Source organism: Lichenostomus cassidix, chromosome 2 (genome assembly GCF_008360975.1).
Source record: "Lichenostomus cassidix isolate B80296 chromosome 2, HeHo_3.0, whole genome shotgun sequence".
Lineage (NCBI taxonomy): Eukaryota > Metazoa > Chordata > Aves > Passeriformes > Meliphagidae > Lichenostomus > Lichenostomus cassidix.
The window spans coordinates 66,590,468-66,604,502 of record NC_139482.1 but is presented as its reverse complement, the minus strand read 5'-3'; the positions used below and the strand labels follow the sequence as shown (position 1 = coordinate 66,604,502).

General features: G+C 43.1%; 1 protein-coding gene across 9 annotated transcripts in view; it reads left to right on the top strand.

The window, feature by feature from the left end:
* RREB1 (ras responsive element binding protein 1) overlaps positions 1-14,035 on the top strand; it is a 121,967-nt gene that overhangs the window by 79,238 nt on the left and 28,694 nt on the right. For all 9 annotated transcript variants that reach the window (XM_085051949.1, XM_085051948.1, XM_085051951.1 and 6 more), the window contains 2 exons: positions 3,505-3,649; positions 4,821-4,960. In XM_085051949.1, the coding sequence (XP_084908075.1) occupies positions 3,505-3,649; positions 4,821-4,960 (285 nt within the window). The remainder of the gene's footprint in view (positions 1-3,504; positions 3,650-4,820; positions 4,961-14,035) is intronic.

Here is a 14,035-nt window from a genome sequence, read left to right as displayed (position 1 = left end):
AGCCCATGTTGGGTGATAAATGTTGTCTCCAGGCAGAATGACATCCATGTTGCAAAGTAAAAGAGAGAGATGAAGATTGTGTCTATCCTTTGTACTTCTTGGCTTTATCTTCCCGCTTATCTTGGGCTGTAGCTCTAGTAATCTTTTTCCTCTCCACCCTTAACTTGATGCAGTGAAACTTGCTTAACCTGCCAAAGGAACAACCTGCTGGCTGTAGTGTGGGCAGGTTGCGACTCTCCTTGAGAACTCTGGAACCTGCTGCTTTGCTTTTGGAATTTTCCCTTTTTTTCCTTCATGATCCCATGCATAGCGCTATAGCAGCGGCTGTGATGTTTGACCTACACAGTAAAAGTCAAAGGTGCAGTCAGGGTGTCTTCCTGTTTATAGCTCAATAGCTTAGGCTGCTTCCTTTCAAGTATGCAAAACTAAAACATGAAGGGATCACCGCATCCCTTGCTGTGGTATGGATTTTGCTCTGGCTTTTAGGGCATGGCAAAAGTACACACGTTGCAGGAAGGGCAACTGCAAGCAGTTGGGGCAGCCGATGACTGACACCAGACATAGCAAAGCTCCCATCACTGTGGTACTGCACCCATGTTAGCAAGCCCTGCCTTATTGGCATACTTGATATTGCAAAGACAGCCAAACTGCTTTTGGAACTTGCAGGAGCCAGTGTGTTTGCATGCATTAGGTCAAGCCAGGGCAGAGATGTCAGGTTGGACTGGCACTAACCTGGATGTCCCAAGTGTTTTTCCTGTTGTTATGCTGTGGATGTGCCATCTCACCCCTCTCAAGTAGGAGCCAGCTTCATGAAAACAAGCAGAGTTCAACAGGTGGACAAGAAGCAGGAGGAAAGAACTTTGCCCTAAGGAAGCTGTTTTACATAGGTAGCTGCTAAACAGGAGTTGTACAAACTTGTTAATGGTTGAAAAGAGACTTTAAAAGAAAATGGGAAGAAAAGGTCCCACGCTGGATGCATAGCAGTTTTTTTGTTGTTTGTTTGTTTTCTGTATGAATGTGATTCAGCTTGACTGATTTTGCTCTCTAGCTATCTAAAAAGTAAATGGCCAAGTAGAGTTAGCTGTGCATCACCCAAGCTGCCAGAGGGTTAAGCAGTCAGGCCATGTGTGGGTGCCTGGGGTGCAGGTGCAGACAAGCACAGCAAAAGCCTCTGTCCTTACTGTCAAGAGATCATTGAAACTGGAAAGGAGTCTGTACCAAAAAGAAATAATAAAAACATAGATCAACAATCCATCTTCCAGGTTTTGCTTTGCCTGTGCAGTTGAATATTTTGATTTCTTGTTCCCAGATGCTTTCTGAGTTTTATCTTCTATCATTGTGGACAGAAACACCTTGAACAAATAACTGGTTTCTTCTCCCTTATTCTTGTGTGAATACAGACAACTGCAGCTCACGCTGTTGTTTTATCACCCATAAAAGAGGCTCTAGCTAGCACAAGAAGTTAGATCAGTGCCACAGGGGGACAAAAGGAAGACTAAAGAAAATGTGGCAGTAGAGGATCTATAGATATTTTTCTGTAGATTTTGTGAGACCAGGTAGCACTGGATTCATGTGGATAAATCAGTGCCTTTGCTGCCTGTGGTGCCAGAGCTACCAGAGGACCAAGGCAGGGGAGTGCACAGCACTCCATATGCTGTGTCAGCGCTCCAGCTTTTCTCTGGGTTCTGTCAAACCTGGAGAGAGCCAAACACTCCGAGCTTCAGCATTCCTTCTACTTGCAACTGGGTGATTGCCAGGGAAAGAGGTCAGACAATTTCAGCAGCATTCCCATGATTCTGTGTCCAGCCTGCCAGGCACATTTGCACATAGATGTGACTGACAGGTGTCACCAGTGTCTGTCCACAATTTATGCGACCAGTGAGAGTTACTGGGGATCTGGGGAAACTACAGGTTTTTTCCTTATGTGGACCTGATCCTTCAAGCAGCCCCAGCCTTGATGGATGCTGAAAGCAGGCAGTAGCTGAACAGCCATTTTAATCTTCCATTGGTTCTGGTGCCTGTGGTGCTTTTGACTTGAGGCTCTTCCTGCACAACAGCCTCAGAAGCCTGGCTGTAGTTTGATATAGTGATTTAGATGCTGCCTTTTTTTTTTTCCCTAAAGATTCTGAGATTGTGAAAGAAAGCATTAAAAAAAGCATGGTGTGGTGAGACAGCCTTCCCAGCAGTTCCAGTGGAGTCTGCTGTGGGTCAGTTTGATCCAATGTGTTATCTCAAAGCATCATGCCTTTGGCATCCAAAACTAAAATGGATTTTATGTCATAACACTGAAGCAGTTATGAGGACATGCAAGACTCGTCTGGGTTACAACATTCTCTCATGTTAGAACATGATAGTATGCAGTCATGTTAAATGGCACTGTCCTGAGCTGAGTTGTGGATGTGACTTCTGAAAGATGTGCCCAAGTGCATTGTCTCCATCCTGTTTCTTTGAACTCAGTCATATGAACAAATGGCAACTCCCTCCCTCACATTTCTAGCTTTTAGCAGCAAATTTTTTTAATTGTATTTAGGAGTATACATTTAATTTTTTTTTCAGTACCACTCTAAATTTGAAGTGAGGTTAAAGGCCCTACCTTTAAAAGAAAATTTGAATTTGAGCTTTAAGTTCTCAAAAAAAGAAGCATGGGAGCAATACCTTCCATCTAGCTGAAGGGAACTAGACAACAGTGTCTTCTTCAGGTTGCAAATACAGAAAACCAAGAGACAGGTGGGTCAGGTATACAGATACTCATAAGATTGCTTCCTGAGTAATTCTGTCCCTCTCCCTTTTCCTGTATCTTTGTGACAAGAAATAGTTGTTTTCCAGGGAAAGCAGGTTTGTGAACATGTCTTGGCAGTATAGAATTTTGCAAGCCCTACCTGGTGCAGTGTAACAGTGTGACCAGATATATCCTGACTTCAAAGCTGCACTTGAAATTCAATACTGGGATGCACCATTGTGTTAAGGATGAGAAGGAAACAAATATATTTAAGAAATGTTGCTCTGACATTGACATATGCAGATCTGTTTGAGGTACAGTCTCAAACTCTAGACAGAGAGCCAGTTGAAGATGGGGTGCTTTTTTGGACTGAGAGAAGTGGATGCTAAGCTGCAGGCTTTCACTTACTAGACTGCCACAAGACAGGGAGGCAGGGTGTGTGGACTGCTGTGCAGCTTTAAGCAGAACCAGGATCATTATGGATGATGGGGAACAGGCATGATGCTCATGGAACTAGATGGCAGCAGGGCAAGTGTCGTGCTGTGGGTTGGGACATGGGGGAAAGCCTGTGGGCTCCTTGCTGTGGTGCCTCACAGGCCCAGGCACTGCAAAGGGCCCTTGCTGGATCGTGTCCCTGCTGTTTTTTCGAAGTTCTGCCTGGTTTATGGGATCTCTGATGGTATCATTTAAAGGCAAACCTTTGAAGTGGTGTTGGCATTAGAATTTACGTGGACTTCCCACCCCAGATTTGCCCGCTGACAGTGTCTTCTTCCCCTCCTGCTCAGGCACATGAAGATTCATGAGAAGGATCCGAACAGCACAGCGAGCACCACTCCCCCCTCACCACTGAAACGCAGGCGATTGTCTTCGAAACGGAAGTTCAGTCATGATGCTGAGCTGGACAGAGAGGAGAGGACACCTGCAAAAAAGGTTCTTTACAGGGCATGAAGCAAAAGATACTCCTGGTTACCTCCTGAATTGTCAGCTGTTCAGTTTGTGCAGTCAGCATGGACTTGTTACAGCTCTGTATATAAGTTGCTGCGCATGTCCTGTGTAGCCAGCACAGTTGTCTGAGATTGAAAATTAATTTATGAGATTGAAATAATTCAATTTTTGAAATTCTTTATTGTTTAAATTTTTGTATTTGCTTATGATTTATAAATAATTCTTGTTGGATGAAAGGAAGATGAACTATTCTTTTGCTGCTTCAGCTTTTTCTGTAGCTTTTTTTCCCCCTCTCATTTATTTCATAGTAGTCTTGGAGGATTTAAACTTTAGATTTAAATCTTGGTAATTTAAACTTTTTTAAAAACAATGTTTACTTCAAAAGCAGCAGCAGCAGCTAAAGTCTGCTTTTGTCTTGATCTGGAGGGGAAAAAAAATCTACAGTACATTTCCCTTTCACAGTAGCATAATCCTACATTATTGGAGTTGCAAGAGCGACCAGAAAATATTTATTTGAAGGCTAGACATTTCCATTAGGGTTTTGTTTATGAAATACTTTAACACATTTCAGTCATTTGTACAAGTTTGGTGTCTGCCAAACTTAACTTGACTCTTTCCACTTACTATCGCTAAATGGCAGGCTAGTAGCAGTTCCATCCAGCACAGTATCCCTCGCTCTGTGCATGCTTTTCTCCATGTAATCAGAAGAGAACTTTAGGAAACATGCAGAAGTTCATTGCTTCTCCCCGAACCTCTTGACTTAGCAGTTGGCAGTATCTCAGTGGCATAAATAATTTAGGCTGACAGCTCCCCTGGCTTTCTGAAGGGGGAGGAATGCTAGTTCAGTGGTATATAAACACACGGGTTTATAAGTTGTTCAAATCACAGTTCCTCATTAGAACTGATATATCTGTGACTCAGCTGCACACTTTATTTCCTACTGAGCCTCCTTTTCTGTCATGCATGTTCTTACACATGTGCAGAGGCTCTGTCACTTACCCTCTCTCCTGAGGAATGAGTCATTTGTGTTTGCTTGCAGCAAGGTTACAGATGAGGCCTGCAACTTTTTTTCTGAGAGAAAGACTTCGAATGGATCGCAAGTTTGGTTTATTGCTTAAAATTTGGTATTTTGAAGTTTTTTTCCTTTTCTCTGAAGGTTGTCGAGGATGGCCACTCTGGTGAAGGGGATAAGAAGGCTGACGATGAAGTTTATCATTGTCCAGTGTGTTTCAAAGACTTTTTTTGCAAGTATGGGCTGGAGTCCCACATGGAGACACATCCAGATAATTCATTGAGGTAAGAGATAATACCCAGAGTGTCTCTGGTCACCAGATGGCCTGAAGAAGCCTGCTGGGGAGGGGCAGGAGCCCCTCAGCCCCCTGCACTGTTAACTGCCCTGCTTTGTGTTTGTGACCAGGTTTTTAAATGTTTTGCCTCATCTTGTGTCACCAGGGTGCTGTAGGGCTTAATTTTATTATTTTTTGCAAATACAGGAAATCTTGCCAGTTAATAGCTGGAAATGTTTTTAGAAAAAATTAAAGCCCCTCTTCCTCCCCTTGAAACCCATCATTGTTACATAAAACTGTAAAATGCCAACATTGCAAAATTTTAACAAGTTAAACTGAAAATGCTTAAAACTGATAAAAAACTTGATAAAAGTATTCAGCTATTATCCTATGAGATTATTCTGTTTGTGGAGAAGAAGGCAGCTGTATATAAAAGGTTTTTCAGTCGTGGGAGTGAGTGAAAATAGATGTTTCTGGTTTCAGACTTTCAGTTTTATGTTTTATGCTTTTCTGCCTGTTGAGGTTAGGGAATTATGTGGATTTTGGCTTAAATGAGCTTTTCTTAACAAGGAAAAATTATTTATTAATTGTTTGGGAAGGTGCTTGAATGTTGTGTTTTGATTCAAGTAATTGCCTCTGGGACTCCTGAAACTTTTTTATTTCCTGTTTTTTACCATAGAAAAATGTAGAGCCAGATACATGAAGATATAAAAGAAATATTTCAAGTCTAGTTGAAACATGTAGAAAAGCTGCTACTTTAGGAAAGGAGATTGTCCATTTGCAGAAGCTTGTCAATGTTTTAAATTTATTTGGGGACATTGGACTCCAGTGGTCTTTTTGGAGGGGTGAAGAATTCAGAATCTTGAAGTGTCAACACTTACTCCTGGATACAGGTTCTTAATAGAATGGCATGGAGCAGAGACATTCCATTCGATTAAATGGAATTAATTCTATTAAATTTTTCCTTTTTAAAATTTTTATTTAGTAAACCTTCATAAGTACTTGTAAAATACTTCTTAAAGGTATTGTTAATGTTGCAGTTACTGGGGAAAGGAGTTGAAAGCTTGGTCCATCCAATAGTAGTTAATTAAACATACTTTGCTGTTTCTGAAGTAAATGAGGTAAATTTTCATTATAGATCAAAACTGAAACAGTTGTCCTCCAATAAGAGCTCTGCAACCCCTGAAAAATGGAGTCTGGGACAATTTTGCCTTATGCTTCGTGCTTTGGAGAAAGTAGCTGACATACTTAGGTTATCCTTTCATTACCCTCATTTTGAAGCTCCTCTGAAGATATGACCTCTTTGCAAAGTTGTATTCCATGGACCTGAGTGGAGAGGTGGATTTTCTTGCTTTGAATGATGGATATAAGATAATTGAATAGATCTCCTTCTAGCTCGGCAACTTTGCAGTCTGTTGTGGCAAGACAGCAAGACAGTGGCTGTGCACACATGCTCTTCCTCTTCGTGCAGCTCTTTCACTAGTATTAGGAGACTTGCTTTTGGATAATACGCTCCTGAAACGGATTTTGCTAGCTTTGATTCTGTTGAGCAGCAAAGACTAGAACGTGTCACTAAATTAAAGCCACAATTGTCGAGCTCCGTGGGTATGTTTTAAGGGTGGTGGATGGGATGCTTGTCTTTATAGAATTGTCTAGATGATAGTGGAGGAGGGGGTTTTATGTATTTGCTTCAGCAATTTAAGACATGTCAGTGTAAACAGGACAAGGAAGATATGGTTCTCCCTGGGCAGCTAATATATTCAGGTGCAACTTACCCTGCCCATCTGGTTTAAAACACGCCTTTTGTCCTAGTCTAGACGAGTCAAATGACACTGTCTGCCTGGCCCAACCTAACACAAAATGCTCCAATAAGCAGAGCAGTTTGGACTGCTGTTAAGGTGACCATCGTTGGCTGGCAGGGGCTGTAATGCCCCATTTCCCAGGGTTCTGCAAGACTGTTTGTAGGATTCAAGAAGATACAGAGAATGTAGCATGACATTCTCAGTCCTGAGTTCAAGTGATTGAAATCCTTTTGTTGATGCTTAAGGGTGTTTTTTGAGTGAAAGAGATGAAAAGAGAATATTTTGCTAGAGTTGCAGAGCAGGAGACCTGTGTATAGGGGTATACTTGTGGCAGGGGAGCAAACTGCGGAATGTTAGAAGGCTTTCATCAAATCCTGTTGTTGCCTTATTGTAGAAGACAAGGGGAAATAACTCTTGTTAAAGTTCAAACAAACAAAAAAGCATAGTAACTGTGTTGTGAGCAAAGGGCAGGGAGTGTAACAGCCCCAGTCTGCTTTTATTGCCTGTATCGTAAAAGCAGAGTCACTTGATCAGGACCTGTGAGGAGGGTATCAGATGTATATCCCAGAGCACATACTCTGAGTCTGGTGGTTCGTTTGGAGCTACTGCAACAGGCAGTAGCCCAGCACAGACTTTTGTCATGATCAAAAATAAGTAATGCTCAATCTGCCTAGGCAGGCCTTTCATTGTAAGGGCACAGGTGAAACATCCTAGTCCTTTTTTGCTCCCTGAGTAGTTCCGATAAAAAAGGATTGCAGACCGGCTCTGAAGCAGCACACCAGTGTGCACTGCCTTGATGGTGGGACCAACCTTTCTTCAGAGGTGCATCCTCAGCAGTGGCAAGGTGCCGGGGTGGGCAGGGTCTTCTGCTTGGCGTCCCTGTGGTCCTTTAATCCTGCCGTTACAGTGCTGTTGTGTAAATACAACCTCATGCCCCCAGAGCTGTCTGAGTCTGTCTGTCCTGGCCACCCTTTGCTAAGTAGCAGAAAAGGTAAGGTTGTCTGGCAGCCCTGGGATCAGTATGTGAGCAGCTAATTTACAGGGTGGGCCATCACCCTTCCAGATACTGTCAAATGAACAACTTTAAATCACAGGGTTAGCTGTTCAAAGTCAGATGAAAAGACATTCCCCATTGTCTTGCCCAGAACTGCTTTTTCATGTAAAACCCCGAGCAGGGAGCACCTCATTGTTTACTTCCAGCAGAATAAACAATGCTTAATCCACTGATTGTGTGAGAGGGGCTCCTGCTTTGGGAGAGTATCTCTTGATTATGTAAAATCCTAAATCGTGCCTCTTTGTCTCCTAATTACACGAAGAACTGCCCGGCTCTTGCAAGCAATAATAGGGCCCTTTGTCCTACTGACAATGGGCTGTGGCACTGCATCTCCTTCATGGCATTACACCCCCTGGTCAGTCTCTGTCCCTTTGAAGCCCTGGGACCTGCACCCTAATTAATGACATGAGCTGGCCTCAGCAAGGTTGTCTGCAATGCCCATTAGCAGTGGGAGGTGGCCCACGGGTGCTTTCTGACCCTTTTGGCCTCTCTACCTGGATTATTTAAAGAAGTCTGCTTCCCTGCAGCTGGGGCCTCAGGACACTGTCTATTTTGGTGAGTTTGTATCTGAGTGTTGATATAATTAGCAGAGAGCTGAAATGCTGCACAGCCAATAGGGAAAATGAGAAACCTCATGGAGCAGGGTAATTTCGCTGGAAACTTTTGTGGCACAGGGTTGCTCTCAGACTTGGAACTGTGCTTGTAAAGGTCACCTGACAGACAGCTCTGAGTAACGTCAGCAGTGTAAGCAAAGGAGATGTGAGAATTTCCTGGGGAGAAGCCTCTCCAGATGCTATGTTAGGTTTCTCCTCTTCCCTTTGGAATACAATCAAACAGGCTTAAATTAAAACATGTGACTTTTTAAAAAAAGTACATGTACTATAAAATTCCTCTCCTGGATTTCACTGTAACCAGAGCATGCCCTTTATATTTCCTCTCCTTCTCCTCCAGGAGGTTTAGTGCAGTACGCTGTAAGAAGAGCTAAAGCATTTTTAATTTTTCCTTCCTCTCTGGAGCAAGGAGACATTTATGCTGCCTCTCATGCCTGGGTATCTTCCTGAGGAGAGGAGGAGTGAGCTGGTGATGTTGTAGTTACCTCCTTTCTTAGACTAATTCCAACATAATTTCTCAGCCAGGATAGTTGTACAGTTTGAACATGGTAAAAGACTGCCTCTTAATGAACATTATGGGGCTTTCTGATCACATTTGGTTCAGTGTGGCATTGCCTCTAGTTACAAGATTTGGTTTTGCTATATTTTTGTAATATACGAGAAATAAATAGACACTTCAGTGTGAAAAACACTGCTGGACGTGACCTGGTCATCAGAACCAGTAGATGCCTGTTGCCATGAGTGGGTTCAGGGTAGATTAAGTTTTTGACCTTCTACAGAGCCTGTCCACACAGTGATATAATATATTAACCTTTGTAACTTGAAAATCCTGGGGATATTTTCACAAGGACAGCAAAAGCAGTTCTCTTCCCCCAGGATTATGTGCTTCTGTAAAACCTCTAAACAAAGAAAGCCAAAAGCTGTTCACAGCCTACCATGTTCTTCAAAACAGCCTGCCCAAGTTTTGCTGAAACTGCATAGAGGTTGAACGCTACTGTTTTGAACAGCTCACAGATCAGTAACAGCCCAGCAACAGAAGAACACAGGCCCTGGAAGGAAAGTGTCAGGACACTCTGACCATTGGTGTCTGTGGTCATCTGCCTCTAGTTTTGCTAGGGTAACCACTGTGAGGTCTTGTTTTTGAAAACACTCACAGGTGGAAAATGCTGTCGTTGTTTCTTAGTGTTACCTGGCTTCACCAACACGGAGTGGACAACTTAAATGCCATAGGAATGGTCTTCTGGACTCTGTGGGTAAATTGAAGATGTCTGTCACGTGCAGCTTACAATTCAGTCACACTGGTCACCACGTTTCCACCTTTGCCAGCACATCCACATTCTTCAGTGTATGGTGGGATGCTACCAGGCACCTGGACCTATGTCCCAGTCTTAAATTATTTTAGCCAATGCATGTGAGGAGCCCCATTTAAGTCAAGACTAAAGGAAGTGGATTTGGGGTGGAAAAGATACCACTGCTTAGAATATTGCATGTTTATTGCCCAGTTACTGTTCTTCAAGGCAGTTCTGCACATTTGCTTTAGGGAGATAAAATAGCCAAGAAAAGAAATGAATGAAGATTTAAAATGTATGGAGATTATTTAAATCATTAGCACCAGTAGAAAAGAGTAAGTACAAGATTAAGTTGGTTCTGGAGCTGCAGTGTGAGTGGGTAAAAGTACATTGTACTGAGTGTTAAAACGAAAAGAACAAAACAGTCAGAAAAAGACCCTGAAGTGTCATTCCTGTTTTTGCGAATGCCTATTTAAGCAAGTTTAGGAATTCACTTTCTATCTTTTCTCTCCTTATATAGTAGAGAATAATCCTTATGGCTTCCTTTTTTTGAAGCACATTGCTGACTACATGTAGCCAACCTTTTGTGGGAAGAGGGTGTTAGTGATGCTGCAAACTTACAAGAGTGGAGGTGTTTGAAAACTCAATGTTGTTTGCAATTAATTTTACTGTGAGACAAAACTACCAGTTCTTAGTGGGGAGAGGAAGTTTTTTCCTGGTTGACACTGCTGTTACTGGAAGCAACTTGAAGCATGAATGGCAAGTCATCTTCATTCAGCACTGGGAAGTTATATACTGATTTTTCTCTCTGTCGCAACTGTTGGTGCACACATAGCCTCATTCCTTGTTAGCACTTCAAAGTAAGAAACATTGTGCTCTTTTAATGAAGATGGATAATTCTGATGTTGTTTTATCTGACCCTATTGTTGAGAGGGATGGAGAGCACTCTAGCATAGACTATTGTTCATGGACCTCCTTGACCCCTGGTTTTGGCATACTATATTTTGGCCACAGTACTTATCTTTTTAGTCACTGAGATTATACCAGCAAGGATAGTTGAGGTAGAAATTGCTCTGGAGTTACTGAGTACTAACACAGTTAATGCTACAACACTTGCTACAGCGAAAGATGGAGGTGAGAAGGGGCAGTTTTGTGACATTGCTGATTCGGCTGACTCTCCTACTCTGCTCTGCTCTGCTCTGCTCTGCTCTGCTCTGCTCTCAAGGTGTTTACTCAGTTTCTTGCTGATAGAAACTAGGAACCAAATCCTAATCTCTTGCTGGCAGCGTTTTCAGTGCAGGAGTAATTCCATAAGACAGCTGCTGCTGATGAAATCCAGCTTGGTAAATGCTATGAGCAAGAAACATGCTGTGGTAAAATGCAGTTCTTGGTAAGGCAGAGGAGAGGGTATGCAAGCAAGCTGTTGAGTGCATCCTTTTACTGAGCAAATGGAGAAGTAGAATCAGTGGGTTGTCTTGCAAAAGCAGAACAGAGCTGCACGTTACGTGCTTTCTGAAGTTTCTGTTCTGAAAAGAGAGCTGGGAAACATCTGAAGAGCAGCGCGAGTCCAACCCCGGCCTAGAAGTGGTCAGCTCACATCAGGGAGCTCATTGTGTGAGGAAACTGGGAATCCAGAGCAGCCGGATAAAAATACTGGCTGGTGAATGGACACAGGGAGTGATGCTCTCATGTGAAACTGTGTGCTGTGTCACATGGTGTTAAATATCTTAGCTTGGCTGCCAGAATAGAAAGTGGGTAAATGCAAAGCTGACTGTAGAGGAAAGCTGCTTGTAAAAGGCCATGCAGGAGGGAAAAGGGGCTGAGCCAAAATAGGTTATTAGCACGCCTGCCTGATCCTAAGGAGCAGGATTTGTTTATACACAGGTTCTCTCAAAGTGCTGGGTGCTGCTCAGTGTGTTGGCAGTCATGTCTGCATGCTGAGCATATCTTAACCTGTAAATGTAGATAAGGGCAAGGAACTGCAGTCCAGATTCAGCTGCACCTATTTGTGAGCCCTGTTGTGACCAGTGGACGCTTATAGGATAGAGAAGCCCCTGGAGATGTATTTCTCCTTGTGTTACTCATGAAAAGTGGTGGTGTTTTTTTAACGTGGTAGAAACATAGATTTCTTTTTTAACTCTTGTTATTAATTTTGAAATTACAGAAGTACTTTCCTTCCATATTTGAAAGATGTGTTAGATGATAGGAAGAGCTTTTAATTTCTTACCTTGAAAGAATACCAGAAGGTTCACTTGAGTTTGTGTGCACAAATAACTACAGTTTTTCTGGATGTTGCACAGCTTCTAATTTTGGTAGCTGTAGAGAACTATACTGAGCAGTTGTGGTATTTTTCCCCAGGTATGTTTGCCCTAGCTGTTTAACCCTTCATTGTTATTTAAGCTGATCTTCAACTCTTTGTGATTCTGTCCAGCCAATTTGCTGACACTTCTGGTTTTTAAATCTTTTACCTTTATTAAGTAAAAAAGTCACTATTAGAAAATTACTTCTTTGTGTGAGTGTCTGCAGGCCATCTCCCATTTTCCCATTATTTTATCTTAGTTGCATGTTAATTCTGTTGAAGGCAATGGTAGACTAAGCTTCTTTTCCACCAGGGCAGAGGTGTTTAGATCTGGCACTGTTGAAGTGTTGCTGGTAAATGCAGTTCATTACAGTGTTGGGAGAAGTTTTTGTTAATTTTATTTTGCTTGCACACAGAGGAAGTTAAAACAGGACACAAGATGGCTTGTGCCTTTTTATTAAACCTTAGAGCAGTTAATTTCACTGGAGTTACTCGGACAGTGGGAGTCACTGGTGCAGACACTGGCTCTGCAGCATGCTGACAAATTTCTGAAGCACAACATCACCCTGGTTTATATCGGGTCTGTCCTGGCTCCTACATGATACTTTTCTTGCCTGGACCACAGCAAAGCTGTAGGAATGCACATAACGCTGTGCATCCCTCTATTAATAGAAGGGTTGGTGCAGAGAGTTCAGCCTTGGCTGCACCCAAGGGTGGCTTCTTTGAGGGAGAGGATTAAAGAGAGTGACAGGACTCACTGGTAACAAAATCCGACAGCCAGTGGGGCGGTGGGAGGGGGGAAAAGGTAAAAGTCAGGTGGGAGGGGGGAAAAGGTAAAAGTCAGGTCTTTCATTTGCTGAGGCTGTCAAGCAGCATGCACTGAGCATCTAGAGGGCTGTGTCCATCTCCTTAGGCACAAGGGAAGGGGAGGGGACCCTCTCAAGCCCATCACGCCTGGTAGGGAGTTGGCTCCTGGTGCTGCTGCACTGCTTGCGGTTCCAGCACAGCCCCTTGGCAGTTGGCGAGGTCGAGATGGGAGAGCAGCAGGTCCTTTTGGGGTCAGACACGCTGTGATGCTGCAGGAGAGGGAGGCAGGAATGGGCATTGCAAGGCAGCAGTGGGGCCTACAGGGATTCCTGGGAGGGAGGCAGGAGCGGGGTTCACAGCACTGCTGCTTTTCCATCACTCATCTGCAGCAAATGGGAAAGATTAGTGTGGCTGTTGGATGTTATTTCCCAGGGCCCTGGGTGTGGAGGCCAGGAAGGGTTGTTTTTTGGTTTTTTTATCCAAAAGGAGATGAGTATCTGGACCTGGGTGGGGTTGCACAGGAGCAGAAACTAATTGGCTCTTTCTCATCTCTCCCTTGCCTTGCCCCAGATGAAGTGAAAGGGAAGCAAAGCAATCCTTTCCTGAGAGGGAATATGTCTGTAACCTGCTAATTTTTCTTTCACAGGTGGTGAAAGCCCTTGTGTTTAAAACCATCCTTTCTCCATTTCCCCCTCCTTGTCAGCCTCCCCTGCAGCTGGATATTGCCAGTGTGGAGGCTGGGAGCCTGCTCCCACTGCCGGTGTGGACATGAGTCATCAGCAGGGAATCACCCATCTTTCTCTTCTACACAGTTGTATTATTTTTAGATCAGCTTAGGAATTTCGTTGCTCATGAGAGCCACATTAATTCGGCAAATAACGTGAGACAGAAAGCAGAATAATAACAACAGAGGTAGAAAAACACACAGTATGGACTAGGGATTTTAGTGGGAGGAGTTGGACAACTTCATGACTTAATTGTGAATTAATAACTTCTGTCTCAGGATATGTTTCATTCTTTTTTTGTTTTCCTTGCTTCTGTTTGTGGAAGTTGCTAAAGAACACAGACAGGAAAGGAACAAAGTGGTACCAAGCTTTTTATTTTAGATAAGGCCTAGAAATTAACACTGTTTTTATTTGTTAACATCCAAAATATGGGCAATTTTGTGTTAGTGAGCTGCATGGGTGAAAACTTCAGGTTTTAGTCAGTGTGGTTTCAGAAGT